The sequence below is a fragment of the Aureobasidium melanogenum genome (assembly GCF_000721775.1).
Source record: "Aureobasidium melanogenum CBS 110374 unplaced genomic scaffold scaffold_5, whole genome shotgun sequence".
Classification (NCBI taxonomy): Eukaryota; Fungi; Ascomycota; class Dothideomycetes; order Dothideales; family Saccotheciaceae; genus Aureobasidium; species Aureobasidium melanogenum.
In genome coordinates this window covers 146,076-163,809 of record NW_024470057.1, presented here as the reverse complement: position 1 = coordinate 163,809, position 17,734 = coordinate 146,076, and the positions used below count along the sequence as shown (strand labels likewise).

The window sequence follows — 17,734 nt, the reverse complement described above, 5'->3', positions numbered from 1 at the left end:
TGTTCCATAACCTTCGCGATACTCCCTGAGACGAGTGCTCCAGTCACAAGACCTAGCTCACAAGAAGTGGTCTAGCATGCGAGTCTGCAACACTGATTTCCAGGACCTCACCTTGATGTAGCATCATCTAGCTTACTACTCTTCTTCGCTCATCAGGTCCCGAGAGAACTCAATCTCTTGGGCTGACGATGTCATTGCTGCTGAGTGTGCGATTCCCCTATACCAATCGACTCAGGTGAGTATTGGCTGTCCTGCAATTGCATCATTTGGCTCTTCAGGAAAACAGACTCCGCAAACGCATCAGGTACCAAGTAGAGCCGACTGCAGACCGTTGATCGTAATATTGTGCTGCAAAAGAGATCGAATCCTTCATCGAGTTTCTTGCAGGCTTGCAAAAGCTGCGACTCCGCGAATCCGCCGTCACCGACGCAGTGGAGCTACAAACGTCTTGGTAGAGCCACGAACGTCAACAGAGTTGGCTATTCACAACAAATCGGATGATGCAGGTCGTGCGCACAGTCCGCTCAGGGCATCCGGTGTTCTACGAGTTTCTGATTTCTGAAAATTGCATGGTGTTGATGCTGGATTGCCCCACCACATGATGTAAGTCAGCGTCATAACAATTTTCTCAATTGAACTCGACAACGAGTTCAAATATGAGCATGTCTGCATGCTCTGAAGTTTTCCTTTGCTATTCATCTCAAATCTCAAACGATTAACAATACTTCAACTCATCCACCAATCTACACTTTCCAACTCCTTCCTGCCACCACAACAAATCATCAAAATGTCCGGTACCGAGCAGACTTTCCACTACACCAAGGAGGACGTCCGTAAGATGGAGCAGCGTGACTCTGCTGCCCACGGCGGTAACGTCGCTGCCGACTCTAACGCCGCTGCCATGCAGGTCAGTAACTTCACTTTGGATCAGAACTAAGAATATCAATGAACTAACATGTATCAGTCCATCGTTGACCAGGCCGACAAGAACAAGGCTGAGCTTATCGAGGAGCGCCGCAGCAACCTTCCCCTGCCCGACCAGCCTCCTGCCAAGTCCGACTTCAACTCCGCCGATGCCAGCACCGTCAACGTCGGCTCTGGTGGTGTCTCCGACACTTTCTCCCACGGCAACGATGCTCTCCGTGAGCCCGCCACTGGCGACAGCACTGCCAGAAGCGCTGATGCCACTCTTGGCCAGGGCGTTGGCCGTGAGGGCAAGGATGGCCTCTCTGGTATCCCCAACGATGCCGTTACCCGTGAGGCCAAGGGCAAGTCTGGTCTTGCCGACACTACCGGCCAGGACTACGGCTACCCCAAGAACGACCCCTCCAACGCCTCGTAAATGGCTTTCTGACGATTTCTCATTTTTCAAAAACGCAGCTTATCTGGTTGTACCTGGCGCAGGGCGCTTCAGGGCGATGGCTTGCATGAGGGAATGAATTATTTTTCTGTTTACACTATACCTCCTTGCGAATGAGCGCGCAAGGCATTCTATTGGACTATCAATTATATATCCAAATAATCACGAATGAGCATTTCACAATGCTTGGGAAATGAAAATGAATTTCAACGTACTCAAACTTTCATCCTATGTTTATCTGCTCGTGTAATATGCATCCTGTCAAAGCTCCCACCTTGGGAAAATATCGAGCGACTTCAGGTAGAGCGCATACCGCTTCAAGCAGCAGAGCGAGCTTTTCTTCTCAACAATATATTGAGGCTCAACGTTTCTAAATACGAAATCTCTGCCACGAGAAGTGGATTGCCTCAAAAAGGTTATGACAAGTTGCGGCGAAATTAACATTTCGGATGTGAGTGGGTCAACTTTTTGAGCCTCCAACTGTCTATTCGAACCACAACCAACAGGACAGCCAGCAGTGCCTGAGGCCTATACCATCAAGTCACCAAATTTCTTTCACCTCTAACATCAGGCTTCTCTGAGAGAGTCAGTCCGCTGAGCAATCTCCCTTTCGCCCAAGAACCATGATCCATGGGCGTCATTATCAGGTGCGGGGCACTTTTACTCAAGTAGCAAAATTTAGGTGGGGTTAAGCTCGGATGATGTAACGATCTCGATGCACGCATGTCGCAAAACGGATGTACGAATCGCGTGGTCACCTCTCTGGATGGGCAGATGTAGTTGTTACGTCGAGATGATGTACCTAAGGCAAGGTATCTCTACGCAATAGGTGGAGCTTATGAGGAAGGCAGAGCTTCAGGAAGCAAACAAAAAGCAGCAGAGGAAGCTATTCTTCTCACCTTTCATCCACAAATACAACCAATCTTTAGCAAGTCTATCCAATAAACCAATTCTCACACATCAATCATCATGTCTTCCTCCGGAACCAAGGTACATTGAGCCGTTTTCTATCCGCCGACGAAGCAGATTGCTAACTTCAATGAACAGGTCACCAACACCAACGAAGGTATTAATAACCCCAAGGTCGAAAAGGCCGGCACTGTTACGTCGGACTCTCTTGCTGGAGAGTCATTGAAGGCGGGCGGCACGTTCGGCGAAGGCAGCCACGCAGCCGCCTCTTCACAACCCTCCAGCTCGACGACAACCAACAACACGGACACCTCTGGCGCAACCACCCTCCACGCCGCCGCCGATGCCGAAGCACGCCAGGCATTGGAAGGCTGGAACGAGGAAGCCCAGCTGAACGCCGCACGTGGATTGAGCGGCAACAACAGTGGCGCGCCTCCAGCACCGACATCTTCCTACCTCGCCGGATCCACCGCTAACGCTTCGGGCACCACAGGCCAGGCCCCTCACGGCAAGAACATCTCCGAGGGCGGCTTTGACAGCAATGCTCCCAACGCTTCCTTCAACAACGACATTGGCGGCAAGAACGACCCAGGCCGCTCTGCTTTGAATGACATGCAGCGCAATGCCCAGCAGTCTGCTGGCGACGCTGCCCTCCCCAAGCAGCAGGGTGTCTCCAACGATGGCCAGTTTGATGTCCTCAAGGACACCTCTGCTTAAAGAGTTGATGGATGTTTCTCTTTTCTGATATGATTGTTTACCTTGTTACGAACGAGATGCATGACCTACACCTTTTTATCCAGAGCACTGGTGGCTTTGATGGATGGCTCAAGGTAGCCTGAGATATGGATGTACTTTTAGATAATGATCCAAATTCAAAGCACACCCGAAAGAATGTGCTTTTGACACAACTACTGCATGATCCCCTGGCCTGCCCCTGAAGGCGTGAAAGACTTGTGAAAGACTCTTCATTGCTTCAAACAAGCAGAGCACACTCAATGAGATATGATGAATTAAGATATGTTGGTGACCCTGCCATGGAGAAGATTGTTTGCAGACGTACGGATAGCGTAAGGGGGAGGAAGATATCATGATAATCGTCAATATGTTTGGTGTCCTGTGCTGTCCAATGGTTTGTATGTACATTAGCAGATTTCTAGACAGCCACACAAGGGAGCTACGTCGCAAGCCGATATCTAGATTTCGACATGACGCCGGAATCTGTTCAACATATCTTGAAGCAGGCAAGCAAGTAGCCTCTGTCAGCTTCAGCCACCTTTGAGAGATCTGGCTCAGAGACAGTGGCGGCACAGTTTTTGACCTTTGTTTCTCCTTTCCGTGTTTCGATCCAAGACGAGGGGGTCAGCGCTCATGCCTCGACCTTGAGCTTCTTCATAGCCTCGAGAGCATCGGCGCCATCGTCATCCTCGTCAACGAATGCTCTGGTCGCAATACCACTCTCCCACAGTTCTCTCCCCGTCATCTTCTTCTCTTCCTTACCACCCCTCTTCTTCTTTTCCTCGGCCTCTCTCTGCTCTTCGGCCTTCTTCTTCGCTTCGGCCATTTCCTCCTTGAACTTGCGACTCCACTCCAGATATACCTCTCTCGTCACTTTTGTGCCCTCGAATTTACGGTTTTCCTCTGCTTCGGCTTCTGCAATTTCCATGTCTCGTTTTGCTTGGACTGCTTTTTGGCGTTCGGAGATCAAGAGCTCGGCTTCATCTTTGAGGGTGGTGACCAGGGTAAACACCATCGCCATACCCAGGTTTTCTTCGATTGTTGCGGTGAGGCCATCTAGCAAGCGCGCCTTGTCTTCTTGGATATCTAGGTACTTGTGCTTTGGAGCGTTTGGCGGGGCGGAGAGATCTAGTCGTGGAGCTACGTCGGGATAGTCCTCGGGATATGAGACGGAGAGGATGAGGGTTGGAGGGAGTGTTTCGGTGGATTCGTCGTCTTCGGTCACTTCGAGTTGTATCGATACGCGGTATTCGGTGTCGGAGATGTCTGTGTTTCTGTCAGCGCAATGCTGGTGGGGGTCTAGGTGCAGAAGTCAACGGACCTGTGATTTCTTCAGGGAAGATGGAGTCGAGGACTTCGCGCTCCTCTGTTTGTTCTTCTCTACCCATGGCGTGTGTGTGTGTTGTGTATGATTTGTACTATTGATTTCTTCGAACAGAGGAATTCAGCTTCTGACAGCGGGCAGTTCGCGGGTTCGCAACAATTGACGTCGAGATGGAGGTCTGTGCTCCAAATTTTCTCGAAGATTGAAGCGCGTAGCGGACAAGGCATTTCTGACTTTCTTTATACCTTTCACTTTCTACCATCTCAGGACACTCAATCAGCTGGTCTGGACGATTGGTCTCAAGCTCCTACACGACTGTGCGACCGAGCGACGCCCATCAACACCACCTTAGATTGATCAACACCAACATCTGAAGCTACAAGGAAAAAAAGACAAAAAGAACCTTGAAGGTCGAAACCAGCACCATGGCAAAGACAAAATCAAAAAAAAGCCCCAAGAGCTCCTCCTCCCAACCCAAAGAATCCCCCGAACAACTCTACGACCTCGCCATCCAATGCGTCGAAACCAGCGAACCCCAACAAGCCCTCGAACACGCCCAAAACCTGCTGGTGCTGGTCCGCCGCCTGCAAACCCCCAATGCCGTTTTGCCAGCGTTGAACCTGCTTGGAGAAATCTGCATTGAATTGGGCGATGCAGACGCTGCTCGCGATTACTTCATGCAAGCTGTAGAGGTGGATCCGCAAGGCACTGTTCCAGAGGCTGTGGGCGGTGGCGCGGAAAAGTTCTTGTGGATGGCGCAGTTGTGTGAGGAGGGTGGTGCGGCTAGTGTTGGCTGGTTTGAACGTGGAGCTAGCGTTTTGAAGAGGGAGATTGCTGAATTGGAGGCTTTGACGGATAGAGATGAGACTGCTGAGGTGCAGTTGGAGGAGAAGAGAGGAAAGTTGGCGAATGCCTTGTGTGGTGTTGTCGAGGTGTACATGACCGATCTTTCGTAAGTCTTGGTCATGCTCTGAGAAGAAAGTGTGCGGTCGCTAACATCGGTTTCACAGATGGGAAGCAGACGCTGAACAACGATGCGAAGCCCTGATCACAGAAGCCATGATGGTCGACCCCGATAGCCCCGAGGTGCTGCAAACACTAGCCTCAGTCCGTCTATCGCAACTCAAGCCCGAAGATGCCCGCGCCGCCTTGACACGCAGCATCAGCATGTGGAAAGACCTCGAGCCCGAAGACCCTGCAGTCCCCGACTTCCCTAACCGCGTCAGTCTGGCCCGTCTGTTGATGGAAGCCGAGATGGAAGAGGAAGCCATGGATGTCTTGGAGCGTCTGGCCCTGGAAGACGACCAAAGTGTCGAGGCTTGCTATCTTGGTGGTTGGTGCCTACAACTCATGGCAGACAAGAAGAAGGCACAATTCGGCGATGCCGTCAACAACCCTGAGTCTGAACAGGCAAAGGAGTTGTTGGCTACGTTGAGAGCAAGCAGGAGTTGGTTGCTCAATACCCTCAAACTGTACAGAGTCTTGGAGTATGAAGACGAGAGACTCAAGCAGCACACTGAGGAATTGGTCGAGGCACAATGTCAAGTTCTTGGTCCTCCGCCAGAGGAGGGCAAGGAGGATGAAGAGGATGACGAATGGGAAGGCATTGACGAGGATGATGAAGCAGCCGATGCCGACGAGGAGATGGCTGGCATGTAGTGGGTTTTCTGCCATCTTGATACCATAGAACAATTTCACAATTGACAAGAGACGGAGTCGGTTCCGTTATGACTACCTGAAAAACAATTCTTCAAAACTTACCAAAGGAATTTACGAATGATGTTAAGATGGCATGAGCATTACTGGAATAAGTGGTTGCGTTTTGCGAGCACGGGTTAGGTAAAGATATTGTCGAGAGATTTCGAAGAGCCCAGGTGATCATGATATGGATGCGGTAGCCAGAACAGTCTTTGCTGCAATATCGACTTCACGGTGTGCGATGCGAAAACAACTTGGTCGAACAATGAGAGAAGTTTTTGTGTTGTGCGTAAAACATTGGATCATTGGTTTGGTAACCCCAGCTTGTCATTTTCTTTTAACGCCGAAAAAGTGCGCGCTGCTTTTTTGGTTGGTCTTCCTTGATGCTGGCTACATTGTGGCTAAGAAGTGTTGAGCGCGATAATAACCCGTTCCTCGCAGAGCCGTTCGCCGAACCAAGAAAAAAGGAATCTCCACTATGGACGTGGGAGAGGAGTAGCAAGTCGGAAGAGATTGGGCGAAACCATTTATTGGGCCTGAAGAAGAACAATGTCAGTACAGGGCTGACGGTTTGTGTCCAGATAGAAGATTTATCGCACCTTGACGGCGTAGTTTCTCTGGGGGAAGTGGATCTGCTTCTTCTTCTGCTTCTCGGTGACGCGCGAAGCATCCTCCTTGCTCAATCTTCTGCGGATGGCACGGGTCTGCTTTGCGCGGAGGTCGAGGGGAAGGTACTTCTTGTTCTTGTAGAAGATGCGCAGCTGCGAGCGCTGGTTGATGTTGATGACGGTCAGGACGCGAGCGATGGACTTGCGGACGTCGTGGCTATAGGCAAGGGCATGTCAGAAAATTTGTTCGTGTCGAGGATCGTGTGCGTGCGTATGTCTTTTCGATGTTTTCCTTTGATTCCTTCTCTTTCTGTTTCGATTCGGGATGCGGGAAGTTCAGTCGTACATTCTGGTGAGCTTGCTCTGGGCACCACCGGCGATCTTCTGGGTGCGGAGCTGAACCAACTCGGCCTTCAACTCCTCGAGCTGAGTCTTGAGCTCATCCTTGTTCTTGCTCCAGAGCTGGCTGGCCTTGACCTTAGCGGAAGACTGCGATAAATTCTGTCAGCATTCCGACATGACAGATAGGACGTATGCTGAGGGTGCGCACCATTTTCGCTGTGAGTTAGTAGGATGAGACGGTGCGAGAGGGTCAAGAGATTGAACGAAGCGACAGCGACAGAATTTCTCCAAATTGCCCGTGTGCGTCTCGAAAGGAAGGCGCGCTAGGCGCTTGGCGTGCCGACCAACAGTCACGTGGATCTGGGGTACTCAATCCGTCAAGCCGGCAACCCTGGCTTCTCTTGCGTAACGGCATGCGCAACTCTGGTCCGCGCATGTGAAGCGTCGCTTTGGACCTGGCCCTTGGACCATATGCTTGTACAATAAACACAACTCCTTCAAGATGGCTTCTTCTGGCTCTGGCAGCTGGGCGCAATTGCGACAACAGGCTCGCTCGCTCGAGACTCAGGTAGTCACTTTGTTGCTGTAAATCATTAGCAAGCTAACACTTCCTAGACGGACGCCTTGTTCCACACCTATTCCCAATATGCATCGATGAGCAACATTCCTGCCAAACCCGACGAAGATGAACAACGAACAGAAGCTCAGCTACAAGACATACTCGAGAGGGTAATCTCAGCTCCACATGCATCGCCTCAACTCAAATAGACTGATGCCTGACAGCGTTCAGCCCTCATCTCCCAACTCTCGCGCCTGCTCGACTCTGAACCTACCGCTTCCGCCTTGAAGTCTACAAATCTTGCCCGTCATCGAGAAATTCTACAGCAACACCACAGAGAGCTTGATCGCCTCAAATCCAACATCGGCCACCAAAGAGACCGCGCCAACCTCCTCTCCAACGTTCGCAATGACATCAACGCATACCGTGCACAGAATCCAGAGCAAGCAGAGGCAGACTACATGCTGGACGAGCGCAGTCGCATAGACAACAGTCACAACATGACCGACACCGTTCTCACACAGGCATATGCCATCAACGAGCAGTTCGGCATCCAGAGGGAAACGCTTACCAGCATCAACCGTCGCATCGTTGGAGCGGCCAGCCAAGTGCCTGGTATCAACAGCTTGATTGGCAGGATAGGCAACAAGAAGAGGCGGGATGGTATAATTATGGGCAGTTTCATTGCCTTCTGCTTCTTGATCTTCCTGTACTTTTCGTAGACCATTTCACTGCAAGGAGTTTAGGAGTTCAGGGGCATGCAAGCGCTGGTACTGGGAGGGGAGAACATTTTTGAATGTCTTGAATTTTGTTATCAAAAAATCATTAGACCTGTTGAGGAGTGGCTTCGACGACGCTGTCGGTCCTCTCGCTCTTTGGAGACTCCTTGTTCTTTCTTGCCTCGGCCAAAACTCTCTTCAGGTTTCTGACCAAACTCTCCTGCTCGAGCTCGTGGGCGATGGCGCTGCCTGCCCAACGAATCTTGCACTCAGCATCGACCAAGTAGACGTAGCCAACTTTGCTGTTCAACAGACCAATGGCCTCTCTAATGTCATCTTCAATGCCGCGTCTGATCAAAAAGTACTTGGACCAGTCCTCCTTGGGTCGCATAGCTCTCAACCTGCCTGCAAAGGCTCGCAAGATCCACCACTTGAGCGCATTGGGTTCGTGGTTGATCTCGACTAGTTGAGCAAGTCCTGCTTTGCCTCTTGCCTTCTCTTGCTCTAGTACTTCGTGTAACGCAGGGTTCTTCTCCTTGGAACAGAAAGTCGCAACCTGGTTCTCGGCCCAGCCAGATGAGAAGATACTGACGACGCTGATCTTTCCCTTCAATGCATTTACCAAGTCTTTCTTTTCCGCGTTCTTGGTAGAGTCCTTTTCTATAGTGCGACCACGCAAGTTGGGAAACCAAAGGGCATGTTCGGCCTTGAATACAGATTGTGGAGAGAGAAACGTCTTGCCCTTGAAGTGACGCATTGCGCTGAAGTCGCGGAAATAAGGACGGTATAGAGTGTCGCTCAGCTTCTTGCGGCGCACAAGGTGCTTGTCGTAATCGACGAAATCGTCTCTGCGTTCTTTCCAGCTGCGGGTGTCGATACCAGTGTTCTCACCAGCTCTAGGGGGATGCGGCATTCCGATGGGCCTTTCCAGAGGTTTTGGTACGGGATCATCTTCGGGGTTCTCTTTCTCGCGTGGTGTATATTTCAAGGGTTGGGTGGGTGTTGCAGTGGATGGTGTTGGTTTGGTGGCATAGTTGCGAGTTGCTGAGATGCAGACTTGGTTACTCTCTGATGTAACCAACGCCCGAAGGACTCGCAAGCACGATAATGACGGTGCTTTGATTGCCATGGTCGGTGAAAAATATATCTATGACAGAGTCTAGAGTAGGAGACAACAAGAAGTTGATCAGTCTCGAGATTTGTTCGCCCAAACTGTGGGGTGGACGACGACCTCCGAGCCGATCAGCAAGGCTCCCAGCTCTCTCTCTGCTTCTTTTCAACTATACCATCAGCCACGATGTCAGGAATTGCTGTGATTACTACTGAATCTGAGATGACTCCAGGTGGATAACAGTTCTTTATACTCGAATAGTTTTTCGACGAGAATAATTAACATATACATCAATGTCTTCTTCACCATGCAGTGCTGTAATCAACATTATTGCAGCTCAGCATCGTCAAAATGCCGCTACCAGAAAGAGGGCTGCCTTTGACGCACTGTATGCCCTAGACGAGGAATCTGACGAGGTACAAGATGAGGGTCTTGCAGCTTCATTTCAACAAGTGAAGGGAAGAACTCTCGGAGATCCAACCACTTCCCTTTCACGCTCGCGTCGTACGCCAGGCAGACCTCCAGGCAGCCTCGCACGCTCCGTCTCAAACATTCACTTATCCCTTCCACAGTCGACTCAGCAACGTCCAAATCCTAGGAGGACTAAGAAACCTCTCGAGCTTCTGGACGAGTTCAGCGCTTCTAATTCTATAGTCAAAGACACTCCCCCATTACAACATCATCATACTGTTATCGGAGTATCTTCACTCGAAAGGCCTGTGAACAACACAATGCCGCCTTCTTCTTCTGCCCCACCTGCCTCTTCCGCTATCCCCATGATCAAAAACAAGAAAGGCAAGGGCAAGCAACCGGCCGAGATCAACCTTGTACCTGAGGATCAACGCATCTTTAACAACCTTTACTTCTGTGAGTCGAAGACACACATACATTCATCTTATACAAGATACTGAGTTTCTAGACTTCTTTCCCAACAGCGATACACATCCTGGTCGCAGTCAGAGGATCATCAGAGCCATAGAGTATGGCGCATCGTGGCAGCGCGAGTTCAACGACACCGTCACTCACATTATTACTGATAAAGAATATGACTACCCACAATTGTTGAAATATCTCAAGATCAACGAGCTGCCTGTGAGTCATACTTCAGTCTCCGCTCAGTTGGATCGATTGGGCTGATAGAAACAGGCTGGCGTTATTCTAGTCAACGAGAACTACCCGCCATCATGTATGGAGTTCTACAAGCTGGTCGATTCATCGAGTATTGAGTTTAGAGTCAAGGGCTACGATATGCCTGCTCCTGTTTCGACGGCACAACCCCAGTCGGGTCCATCTCAAGTGTCTGACGTGTCTCTGAAACTCAAGCCTGCGAAAAGAAAGGCAGCAGCGCTCTCTTACCACCTAACCCCTCAGCCAGAAGCGAGTCCTGATATGGTCTCCTCTGCCGCGTCGTCATCAAATCCTCCTGCACCATCTGGTGCCGACGAGCAGCAAGAGGTCAACAAGGACGAGGATGAACTCGATTCAGCCATTAGGGAGGCCAAAGAGTCACACCCCCTTGCATCTGACGACGAAGAAGATGACCAACGTCATAAGAGACGCAAAACCAGCAACTGGCAAGACAAATTCCAATGCATGCACAAACACACTGGCGGCAGTGGCGATCGAGGACCCAATGCTCAAACCTTGTCCATCTTGCAAGAACTGGCAGATTACTACGATCAAACTCGCGACCAGTGGCGTTCGAAATCATATCGCCAAGCCATTTCGGCATTGAGGAAGCACCCAACCAAGGTGACGACCAAGGAGGAAGCAATGCGCGTCTATGGCATTGGCACCTCGATAGCAGAAAAGATCGAAGAAATTGTCAGGACAAGTCACCTGCGCAAGCTCGACTCTACAAAGATGGATGAGCGACAACAAATCCTCAACAGATTCTTGAAGATATATGGTGTTGGTTTGCATGCAGCAGAGCGATGGGCTAGTGCAGGTTACAAAACACTCGATGATTTGCTTCAGAAGGCCGAGCTGACAGACAACCAACGCATCGGCATTGCTCACTACGATGACTTCAACAGTCGTGTGCCTCGCGCTGAGGTTGAGAAACACGCTGCAACAGTAAAACAAGCACTCGAAGGCTTAAACAAAGGATACAAAATCTACACTATGGGATCATACCGCCGCGGTGCCAAAGACTCTGGCGATATCGATCTACTCATCACCAAACCAGGAGCATCCATCGACGAGATTCGCGAGACGGTTATGGACCGACTCGTGCCATTGCTCACGAAACAGAAATTCCTGGTTGCTGCATTGGCACAAACCTCACAATCTGACGGCACCAAATGGCATGGCGCTTCCTGTCTGCCTGACAGCAGTATCTGGCGTCGTATAGACTTGCTCCTCGTACCGGAGGAAGAGCTCGGAGCAGCCTTGCTCTACTTTACCGGCAATGACATCTTCAACCGCAGTATGAGGCTGCTGGCTAGCAAGAAAGGAATGCGCTTAAACCAGCGTGGACTCTACAAGGATGTATTGAGGGATTATGGCAGGGAGAAACTGAGCGAGGGCACGCTCGTGGAGGGAAAGGATGAGCGAAAGATCTTTGAGGCGTTGGGTGTACCCTGGAGACCACCAGAGCACAGGATCTGCTAGTCTGAACAAGCAAAAGCCAATGAGCATGAACGTATGAACAAACGGAAAAGGGTTGTTTTTACTACAGACAGCATATATCCATTCACTTCGTATATCTCATGCTTTTCGTTGATCACCCCCTACTGCCCCTTCTCTCTAAGCTCCAAGCGCGAGTTCATACCAACAATACACCTAATCAAATCCCAATCACCGTCCTTGCCCACCCAATCCGTGACCACAATACCCACACCACCATCTCCCTTGTTATCACCTTCTGCAGTATCATGCTTAACACACAAAAACTCCGTAACCGCCGGATTGAGCTTAGCAGCAATCTTCTCCGGCCAACACCCGACCTTCCAGAAATTACTCGCCGACAAGAAATTCAAGTACAATGGACCAGGAGGAACAGGATTGACGGCATCAGTAGTAATCCCCGGAACAGGACACACCTGTGCCCCCGCCCTCTCGAAATGCTCACAGCAAAACCCGATTTTCTGGTTGATGTTTTCGGTTTCGAGGACTTCGCAAAAGTCTTGGACGCATACTGAGCCGTGGTTATCGCAGGGGGTATTGTAAGCCCAGTTTTGGGCGTCGAGGCACCAACCCTTTCCATCGTGTTCGTGGGTTAGAGGTTCGGCGAGGGCGAAACGTCTCATGAGGACGATTTTACCACGAGCTTCGCCTAGAGAGGGGATGCGCGGTTCTGTGAACCAGAGGTTTGGGTCGTTTGCGTAGTGGGTGTGGAGGATATTGGACAGTTGTTCGTCGGTATGTTCGCCCGGGCCTTCGCGTTTCAAACTCATGATCAAAGTTTCCGAAGGGTTCTCACGCAAAAAGTCGAAAACGTCATTGACGAGTTTGCGGAAGGGTTTTGTGCCAGTCAAGGAAATGGGGAAGACACCGTGGACGAGGGCGAGACCATCATTATTAGGATCCTCGGGTTTCTCAGGCTGCACACGGATATCGAAGAAGCGCACTCCATTGCGTAACTGTTCTTTGGGAGATACCGCTTGGCAACGAACTGAAGGCAGTGCCTTGTGGTGCGTAGGACTGTTATGCGTGCCCGGGATAGAAAGACCAGAAAGTGGCGTCGCATCTGCCATTTCCTTCATCCAGCAATGCATGTTTGCAGAAGAGTAGATGGCCAAATGACTCTCCTTGTCGATCCAGATGGCCGTGTACTGCTTCCTCGGGTCAGGATCCAGAGGAATCAATTCTTGAGACTGTCTAGTCGTGCGTGTGTCGACACGATAGCGCTGTCCATCGTGCTCGAAAGTCAGTCTGAGAACATCCTTCTCTGATCTTTCGGCAGTGTTGATATCCGTCCTGTTGGTGGTGAAAGGGTCGATACGGATTGACACTTCTTGTTGACCATAGCTTTGCGCATTGGCAGTCAACGGCGCAAAGTCAGGACCCTCTGGAGGAACATTGCCAGTGGTGTTCGACACGACGAACTGAGTTACATTGCGAGTGATGTTGGCGAAACCTTTGGGCTCATCAACGTGTGGGGTCTCGAAGCGTTCAATGACCTTGAGCTCCAGAGGGGTTGAGCTGAGGTTGCGAATTGCAAGTGGTGGAGGACCCATGATGGCGGTGCACAGTACCAAAAAGTACGAGAGATGTCAGATCGTGACACGTCTTATGTATTTCTCAAGGACAAGGATGAGATATAATCAGGTTCTCGGCGGCATGCCAAGTGACGTCGGAATCCCGCCGCCGTTGTGCCTTCCCGAAGGCGTACCCTGTTACGCGTCGTACAGCCCCAGAGGTTCGAAGAGCATCTTGGCATATCATTTTTCGTTTCTCATTTGTTCTACTATCTACAGGCTGGCTACGAGTAAAACAATACGAAGCTGCGGATTTTGCTAGGCAAGTAGCTTATGGTTACAGTTCTGCACTCTCGCAATGCTATGAACATCTTGTACGTGGTTTGTCAAATGCTCAGAGAGCGGTGGCGGCAACAAAAAACAAGGATCCGCCGTGCTTACCTGTGTAGAGAACTGAAAGATTCGCGATCTCTGAGTTTCATCGTAATCAAGTGACAGTGTATCGACCAGTGGTAGGCGCGCGCGCCTCGCTGTCAGCAGCTGCAATCGTTCCTTCCTTGAGCAAACGCTGCAAGTCGCGCATAGCCTGAGTGACTTGTAGCTCTGTATCGCCTTCGACAAGGATGTAAAGCTTGGGGGCGTCGGTAGGACCAGGATCTTTACCGGCAGGATAGAAGTTACCCTTCGAAGTGATGGACACTCCTGTAGATTCGAGGATCTTGGCCACATTGGTGCGGTTCGTGACGGCCCAACGTGCCTTTTGAGGGAAGTCGTTGATCTCAAGAGTCGCGTGGTAGGCTCCAGCATCAGGTCCTTTGTTATCAATAGGAACACCAGGACGAGTCGCGTTACGTGCACCGAGACGAGAGTTAATGTTTGCAGCAGCTGCAGCAACACGATCTAGAGGACGGTTGCTTGTGGGTGCAGGGGTCTCAGTCTTGTGAACCTTGATATCAGCATTGAGATCAATGTGGGCTGGAACACCAGGTACGTTCGCGTTTGTAGGAGCAGGCGAGCCGGTGTTCTTGACGACGTTGATCTTCTCCTCAGGAGCCTTCTTATCTTCCTCTTCATCTTCATCGTCTTCGCCTTCGAGCTTGTGAGCCTTGCGTTCGCGCTGGCGTTCGGCTGCACGCTGTTCTTCAAAGCGCTCGATACCTCTGCCACCGAAACCAATAGCGGCTCCCTTCTCTTTGCCTGCCTTGACGCGTTCGAGGAAGTCTGAAGCCATTTTCTGCAAGTCTTCTGGTACTGGCTGATTACTCATCTTCAATGCCTTGACCAGATCCACGGAGTACTTGGACTGCTCGGGGGTGACAAAGGTGATGGCTGTGCCCTTTTCACCAGCACGACCAGTGCGTCCTGAGCGGTGAACATAATCCTCCAGATGGTTAGGTGAATCGTAGTTGATGACTAGCTTGAGCTGCTTTACGTCTAGACCACGAGCAGCAACAGATGTTGCAACCATGACGGGGATGACACCACTCTTGAAGTCTTGAATGGCAGAATCACGATCGATCTGTTCTCTTCCACCATGAATTGAAACGGCGGGATAGCCTTTCTGCTGTAGTTGGATCATCATGTCGTCTGCCGATTCTTGACGCTCAACGAAGATCAGAGCACGAGCATCTTCATCGTTTTCGAAAAGCTCACCCAGAGCCTCGAGAGTACGATACATCTTGGTAGACTCAGGGCGCACTTCAATCTTTTGAGTGATGGTATCGGCGACTGTGCTGCGACCACCAACAGTGATCTGGACAGGTTTGTGGACGACTTTGCGAGCGAGTGATTCCATAGTACGTGGGAAGGTGGCTGAAAAGAGGACTGTTTGGTGATCAGGACGAATGTTGGTGAGAACCTTCACAACTTGAGGCTCGAATCCCATGTCAAACATGCGATCAGCTTCATCAAGCACGACATAGGTGACACGGCGCAAATTGGTAACTCTTCCAGAGTTGGCAGCGAGAAGATCAACCAGGCGGCCAGGAGTTGCAACAATGATCTCAGCACCCTTCTTGAGCTCTGCGATCTGGTCCTTGATAGGTGCACCACCATAACAACACACAGCGCGTAGATTCAGGACCTTGAGGTAAGGCTTGCACTCACGGTGAATTTGAACTGCAAGCTCACGAGTTGGAGCCATGATCAGACCAACGGGACCATCCATGTTTTCCAGCGGGCGTTGGTCTTTGATGTGTCGGAACATGGGCAGCAAGAATGCGACAGTTTTGCCCGAGCCCGTCTTGGCTACACCAATGACATCGCGTCCGGACATGATGGCAGGGATAGTCTGAGATTGAATGGGAGTGGGCGCATCGAACCCAAGATCACGAATGACATCCAGAACCTGGGTACCGAGACCAAATTGTGCAAATTTGAGTGCGGGACGAGGTACCTTTGAGCCTTGTACCTTGATATCGTCGAGTCTGAAGCGCAAGTCTCTGACTTCCTCTTCAGACATCTGAGCAATCTCCAAGGGTTCGGTATAGAAGGCTTTGCGGAACGGCTCGTAGTCGATTTTGGAGTGGTCAAGGTTGGGGATCTCCTTCTTCTTTTTCTTCTGGGCCACCTGGGCAAGAATGTCATCAGCATCTTCTCCCATTGCGTCCAAGTCTGCACCGTCTTGGTCACCGAAAACATCTTCGACTTCGCGAATTTTGGTCTTTGTGAACTTGCGAGTAGGCTTGGGAGCTTCTTCAGCAAGACCATTCATGAAAGCGTCAAGCGGATCGATCTCGTCTTCTTCGGCTACATCAGCAGGCTGGGTGGTCTGAACACCCTCCATAGCGTCGACGTCGTCCACAGAAGCCTCGGCGGCCTGGGCAGCACGTCTCTCTGCGGCAAGGCGTGCAGCAGAGTCAATGTCTTGGTCGGAACCTGCATCAGCGATGTCGACATCACCATCGTCATCATGAGCGTCATTCGGGTTAGCAAGCGCAGCATCCCCAGCATCTTCAAGATCGGGTGTAGGAAGCTTCTCTAACTTGCGACGTTCGACTTGTTCGTCGTCCATGTCTATAGCAGGTGCTGGCTGGGAGGTCGATTTCTCTTCGGCTGGCGACGCTGTTAGACCGAAGCCTTTTTTGAGGGCTTCCGAAGTGGTTGCTGTATTGGCTGTAAACAGTTTAGTTGAGTGTCGACGGATGGGAAGGTAAGATGTGGCCAAGTTACCTTTGGAATGACTGGTAGAGGATTTCTTGCTAAAGTCAGCCGCTTTGTTGGCAGTAAGAGGAGCCGCAATAGCGGCAGTCTTGGACTTCCCGGGTATAGAAACATCACTTCCCAGCGCTGAGAGCTTCGCCGTGGCGGCCGCTGCCTTTTTTGCAATAGCCTTGGGATCAAACTTTCCACCAGCAAAGCCCTTTTGAGGTTCGTCTTGGGACACGGATTTAGGCGAAGAAGCAGCTGTGTCAGTAGGGGTGGCAGCATGTGCAGGGGTAGCGGGGGATTGTGGCAGCTTCTTCTTCTCTTCCTGCTTCTTCTTCCAGGCCTCGACCTTTGCCTGACGTTCGAGCTTCTTTCGTTCCTCTTCTGCAGCCTTGTCAACGACATGGGAGGAGGCCGGTGTATCAGGTTTGAGGGTAGAAGCGGAGGCTCTGGTGTCGTCGCGTGCAGTTCGGCTTCTGGATTCAATTGAGTCGGAGCGCCTGGGACGCTTTCTGTCGCGCGAGTCGTCACGGTAGTTGCGCGAATCACGAGGTCTATCTCTACTGCGGTCTCTACGGTCTCTCACGGGAGATCTTTCTCTGGATCGTTTCCTGTCGCGCGAGCGGTCACGGAGCGGGCGTTCTTCAAAGCGGCGATCACGACCTCCACGGGATGGAATGAGGTCTCTATCCTGGCTATAGCGATCTCTCTGCGAATATGTGAGTCGGTGGAATGTCGAAGGCGGAAATGGGCGCAGTCTTACGGGCTCTGGAGAGCGGCGTCTGTAGTAGCGATCGTCTCCTCGTCTGTCTCGACGATCATCGCCACGGCGGTCGTCTCTGCGGTAACGGTCATCACGACGTGAGTCACCGCTTCGGCGGGGAGGAGAGCGTGGTCGTCCGGACATGGCTGATATATAGCGGGTCGACGAGAGAAATATTACTTGACGGACTCTAGCAAGTCAGACGAGGCCAGCCAGAAGTTCGCGGGGAGGGCGAGATTTAGAGTTTCGTGACGCTGCGCTTGGCGGGAGCTCCTGCGGTGGTCGCGATGGTTGGTGTCAACCTCGTGCTTTCCTGT

At 51.2% G+C, this 17,734-nt stretch overlaps 10 protein-coding genes across 10 annotated transcripts; 5 read left to right on the top strand and 5 right to left on the bottom strand.

Annotated features, from left to right (window-relative positions):
- Positions 1 to 787: 787 nt before the first annotated feature.
- Positions 788 to 1,342, top strand: M437DRAFT_43710 (uncharacterized protein; the record flags this gene model as incomplete). Its single annotated transcript, XM_041020790.1, has 2 exons — positions 788 to 907; positions 965 to 1,342. The coding sequence occupies 2 exons, from the start codon at positions 788 to 790 to the stop codon at positions 1,340 to 1,342; spliced, it is 498 nt and encodes a 165-aa protein (XP_040881581.1).
- Positions 1,343 to 2,329: 987 nt separating this feature from the next.
- M437DRAFT_73514 (uncharacterized protein) lies at positions 2,330 to 2,986 on the top strand (the record flags this gene model as incomplete). Its single annotated transcript, XM_041026039.1, has 2 exons — positions 2,330 to 2,350; positions 2,408 to 2,986. 2 exons carry the CDS (start codon positions 2,330 to 2,332, stop codon positions 2,984 to 2,986), a joined length of 600 nt encoding a protein of 199 aa, XP_040881580.1.
- A 649-nt stretch (positions 2,987 to 3,635) lies between these two features.
- M437DRAFT_43789 (RWD-domain-containing protein) lies at positions 3,636 to 4,392 on the bottom strand (the record flags this gene model as incomplete). Its single annotated transcript, XM_041020809.1, has 2 exons — positions 3,636 to 4,278; positions 4,322 to 4,392. 2 exons carry the CDS (start codon positions 4,390 to 4,392, stop codon positions 3,636 to 3,638), a joined length of 714 nt encoding a protein of 237 aa, XP_040881579.1.
- A 361-nt stretch (positions 4,393 to 4,753) lies between these two features.
- Positions 4,754 to 5,987, top strand: M437DRAFT_82569 (uncharacterized protein; the record flags this gene model as incomplete). The annotated part of the gene is made up of 2 exons (XM_041027776.1): positions 4,754 to 5,280; positions 5,339 to 5,987. 2 exons carry the CDS (start codon positions 4,754 to 4,756, stop codon positions 5,985 to 5,987), a joined length of 1,176 nt encoding a protein of 391 aa, XP_040881578.1.
- A 629-nt stretch (positions 5,988 to 6,616) lies between these two features.
- M437DRAFT_73511 (60S ribosomal protein L35) lies at positions 6,617 to 7,187 on the bottom strand (the record flags this gene model as incomplete). The annotated part of the gene is made up of 3 exons (XM_041026038.1): positions 6,617 to 6,851; positions 6,981 to 7,123; positions 7,185 to 7,187. 3 exons carry the CDS (start codon positions 7,185 to 7,187, stop codon positions 6,617 to 6,619), a joined length of 381 nt encoding a protein of 126 aa, XP_040881577.1.
- Positions 7,188 to 7,478: 291 nt separating this feature from the next.
- On the top strand, positions 7,479 to 8,257 carry M437DRAFT_43801 (putative vesicle transport v-SNARE protein Gos1; the record flags this gene model as incomplete). The annotated part of the gene is made up of 3 exons (XM_041020813.1): positions 7,479 to 7,544; positions 7,592 to 7,705; positions 7,760 to 8,257. 3 exons carry the CDS (start codon positions 7,479 to 7,481, stop codon positions 8,255 to 8,257), a joined length of 678 nt encoding a protein of 225 aa, XP_040881576.1.
- Positions 8,258 to 8,378: 121 nt separating this feature from the next.
- On the bottom strand, positions 8,379 to 9,383 carry M437DRAFT_23696 (putative F1F0 ATP synthase assembly protein Atp10; the record flags this gene model as incomplete). Its single annotated transcript, XM_041019060.1, has 1 exon — positions 8,379 to 9,383. A coding segment is annotated over one exon (1,005 nt), but the record flags the coding sequence as incomplete, so codon positions are not given.
- A 758-nt stretch (positions 9,384 to 10,141) lies between these two features.
- Positions 10,142 to 11,978, top strand: M437DRAFT_43474 (DNA polymerase beta-like protein; the record flags this gene model as incomplete). The annotated part of the gene is made up of 3 exons (XM_041020745.1): positions 10,142 to 10,232; positions 10,285 to 10,457; positions 10,512 to 11,978. 3 exons carry the CDS (start codon positions 10,142 to 10,144, stop codon positions 11,976 to 11,978), a joined length of 1,731 nt encoding a protein of 576 aa, XP_040881574.1.
- Positions 11,979 to 12,097: 119 nt separating this feature from the next.
- M437DRAFT_44089 (PLC-like phosphodiesterase) lies at positions 12,098 to 13,546 on the bottom strand (the record flags this gene model as incomplete). Its single annotated transcript, XM_041020852.1, has 1 exon — positions 12,098 to 13,546. One exon carries the CDS (start codon positions 13,544 to 13,546, stop codon positions 12,098 to 12,100), a length of 1,449 nt encoding a protein of 482 aa, XP_040881573.1.
- Positions 13,547 to 13,994: 448 nt separating this feature from the next.
- On the bottom strand, positions 13,995 to 17,509 carry M437DRAFT_64198 (P-loop containing nucleoside triphosphate hydrolase protein; the record flags this gene model as incomplete). The annotated part of the gene is made up of 3 exons (XM_041024381.1): positions 13,995 to 16,621; positions 16,679 to 17,340; positions 17,418 to 17,509. The coding sequence occupies 3 exons, from the start codon at positions 17,507 to 17,509 to the stop codon at positions 13,995 to 13,997; spliced, it is 3,381 nt and encodes a 1,126-aa protein (XP_040881572.1).
- Between the last annotated feature and the right edge of the window lie 225 nt (positions 17,510 to 17,734).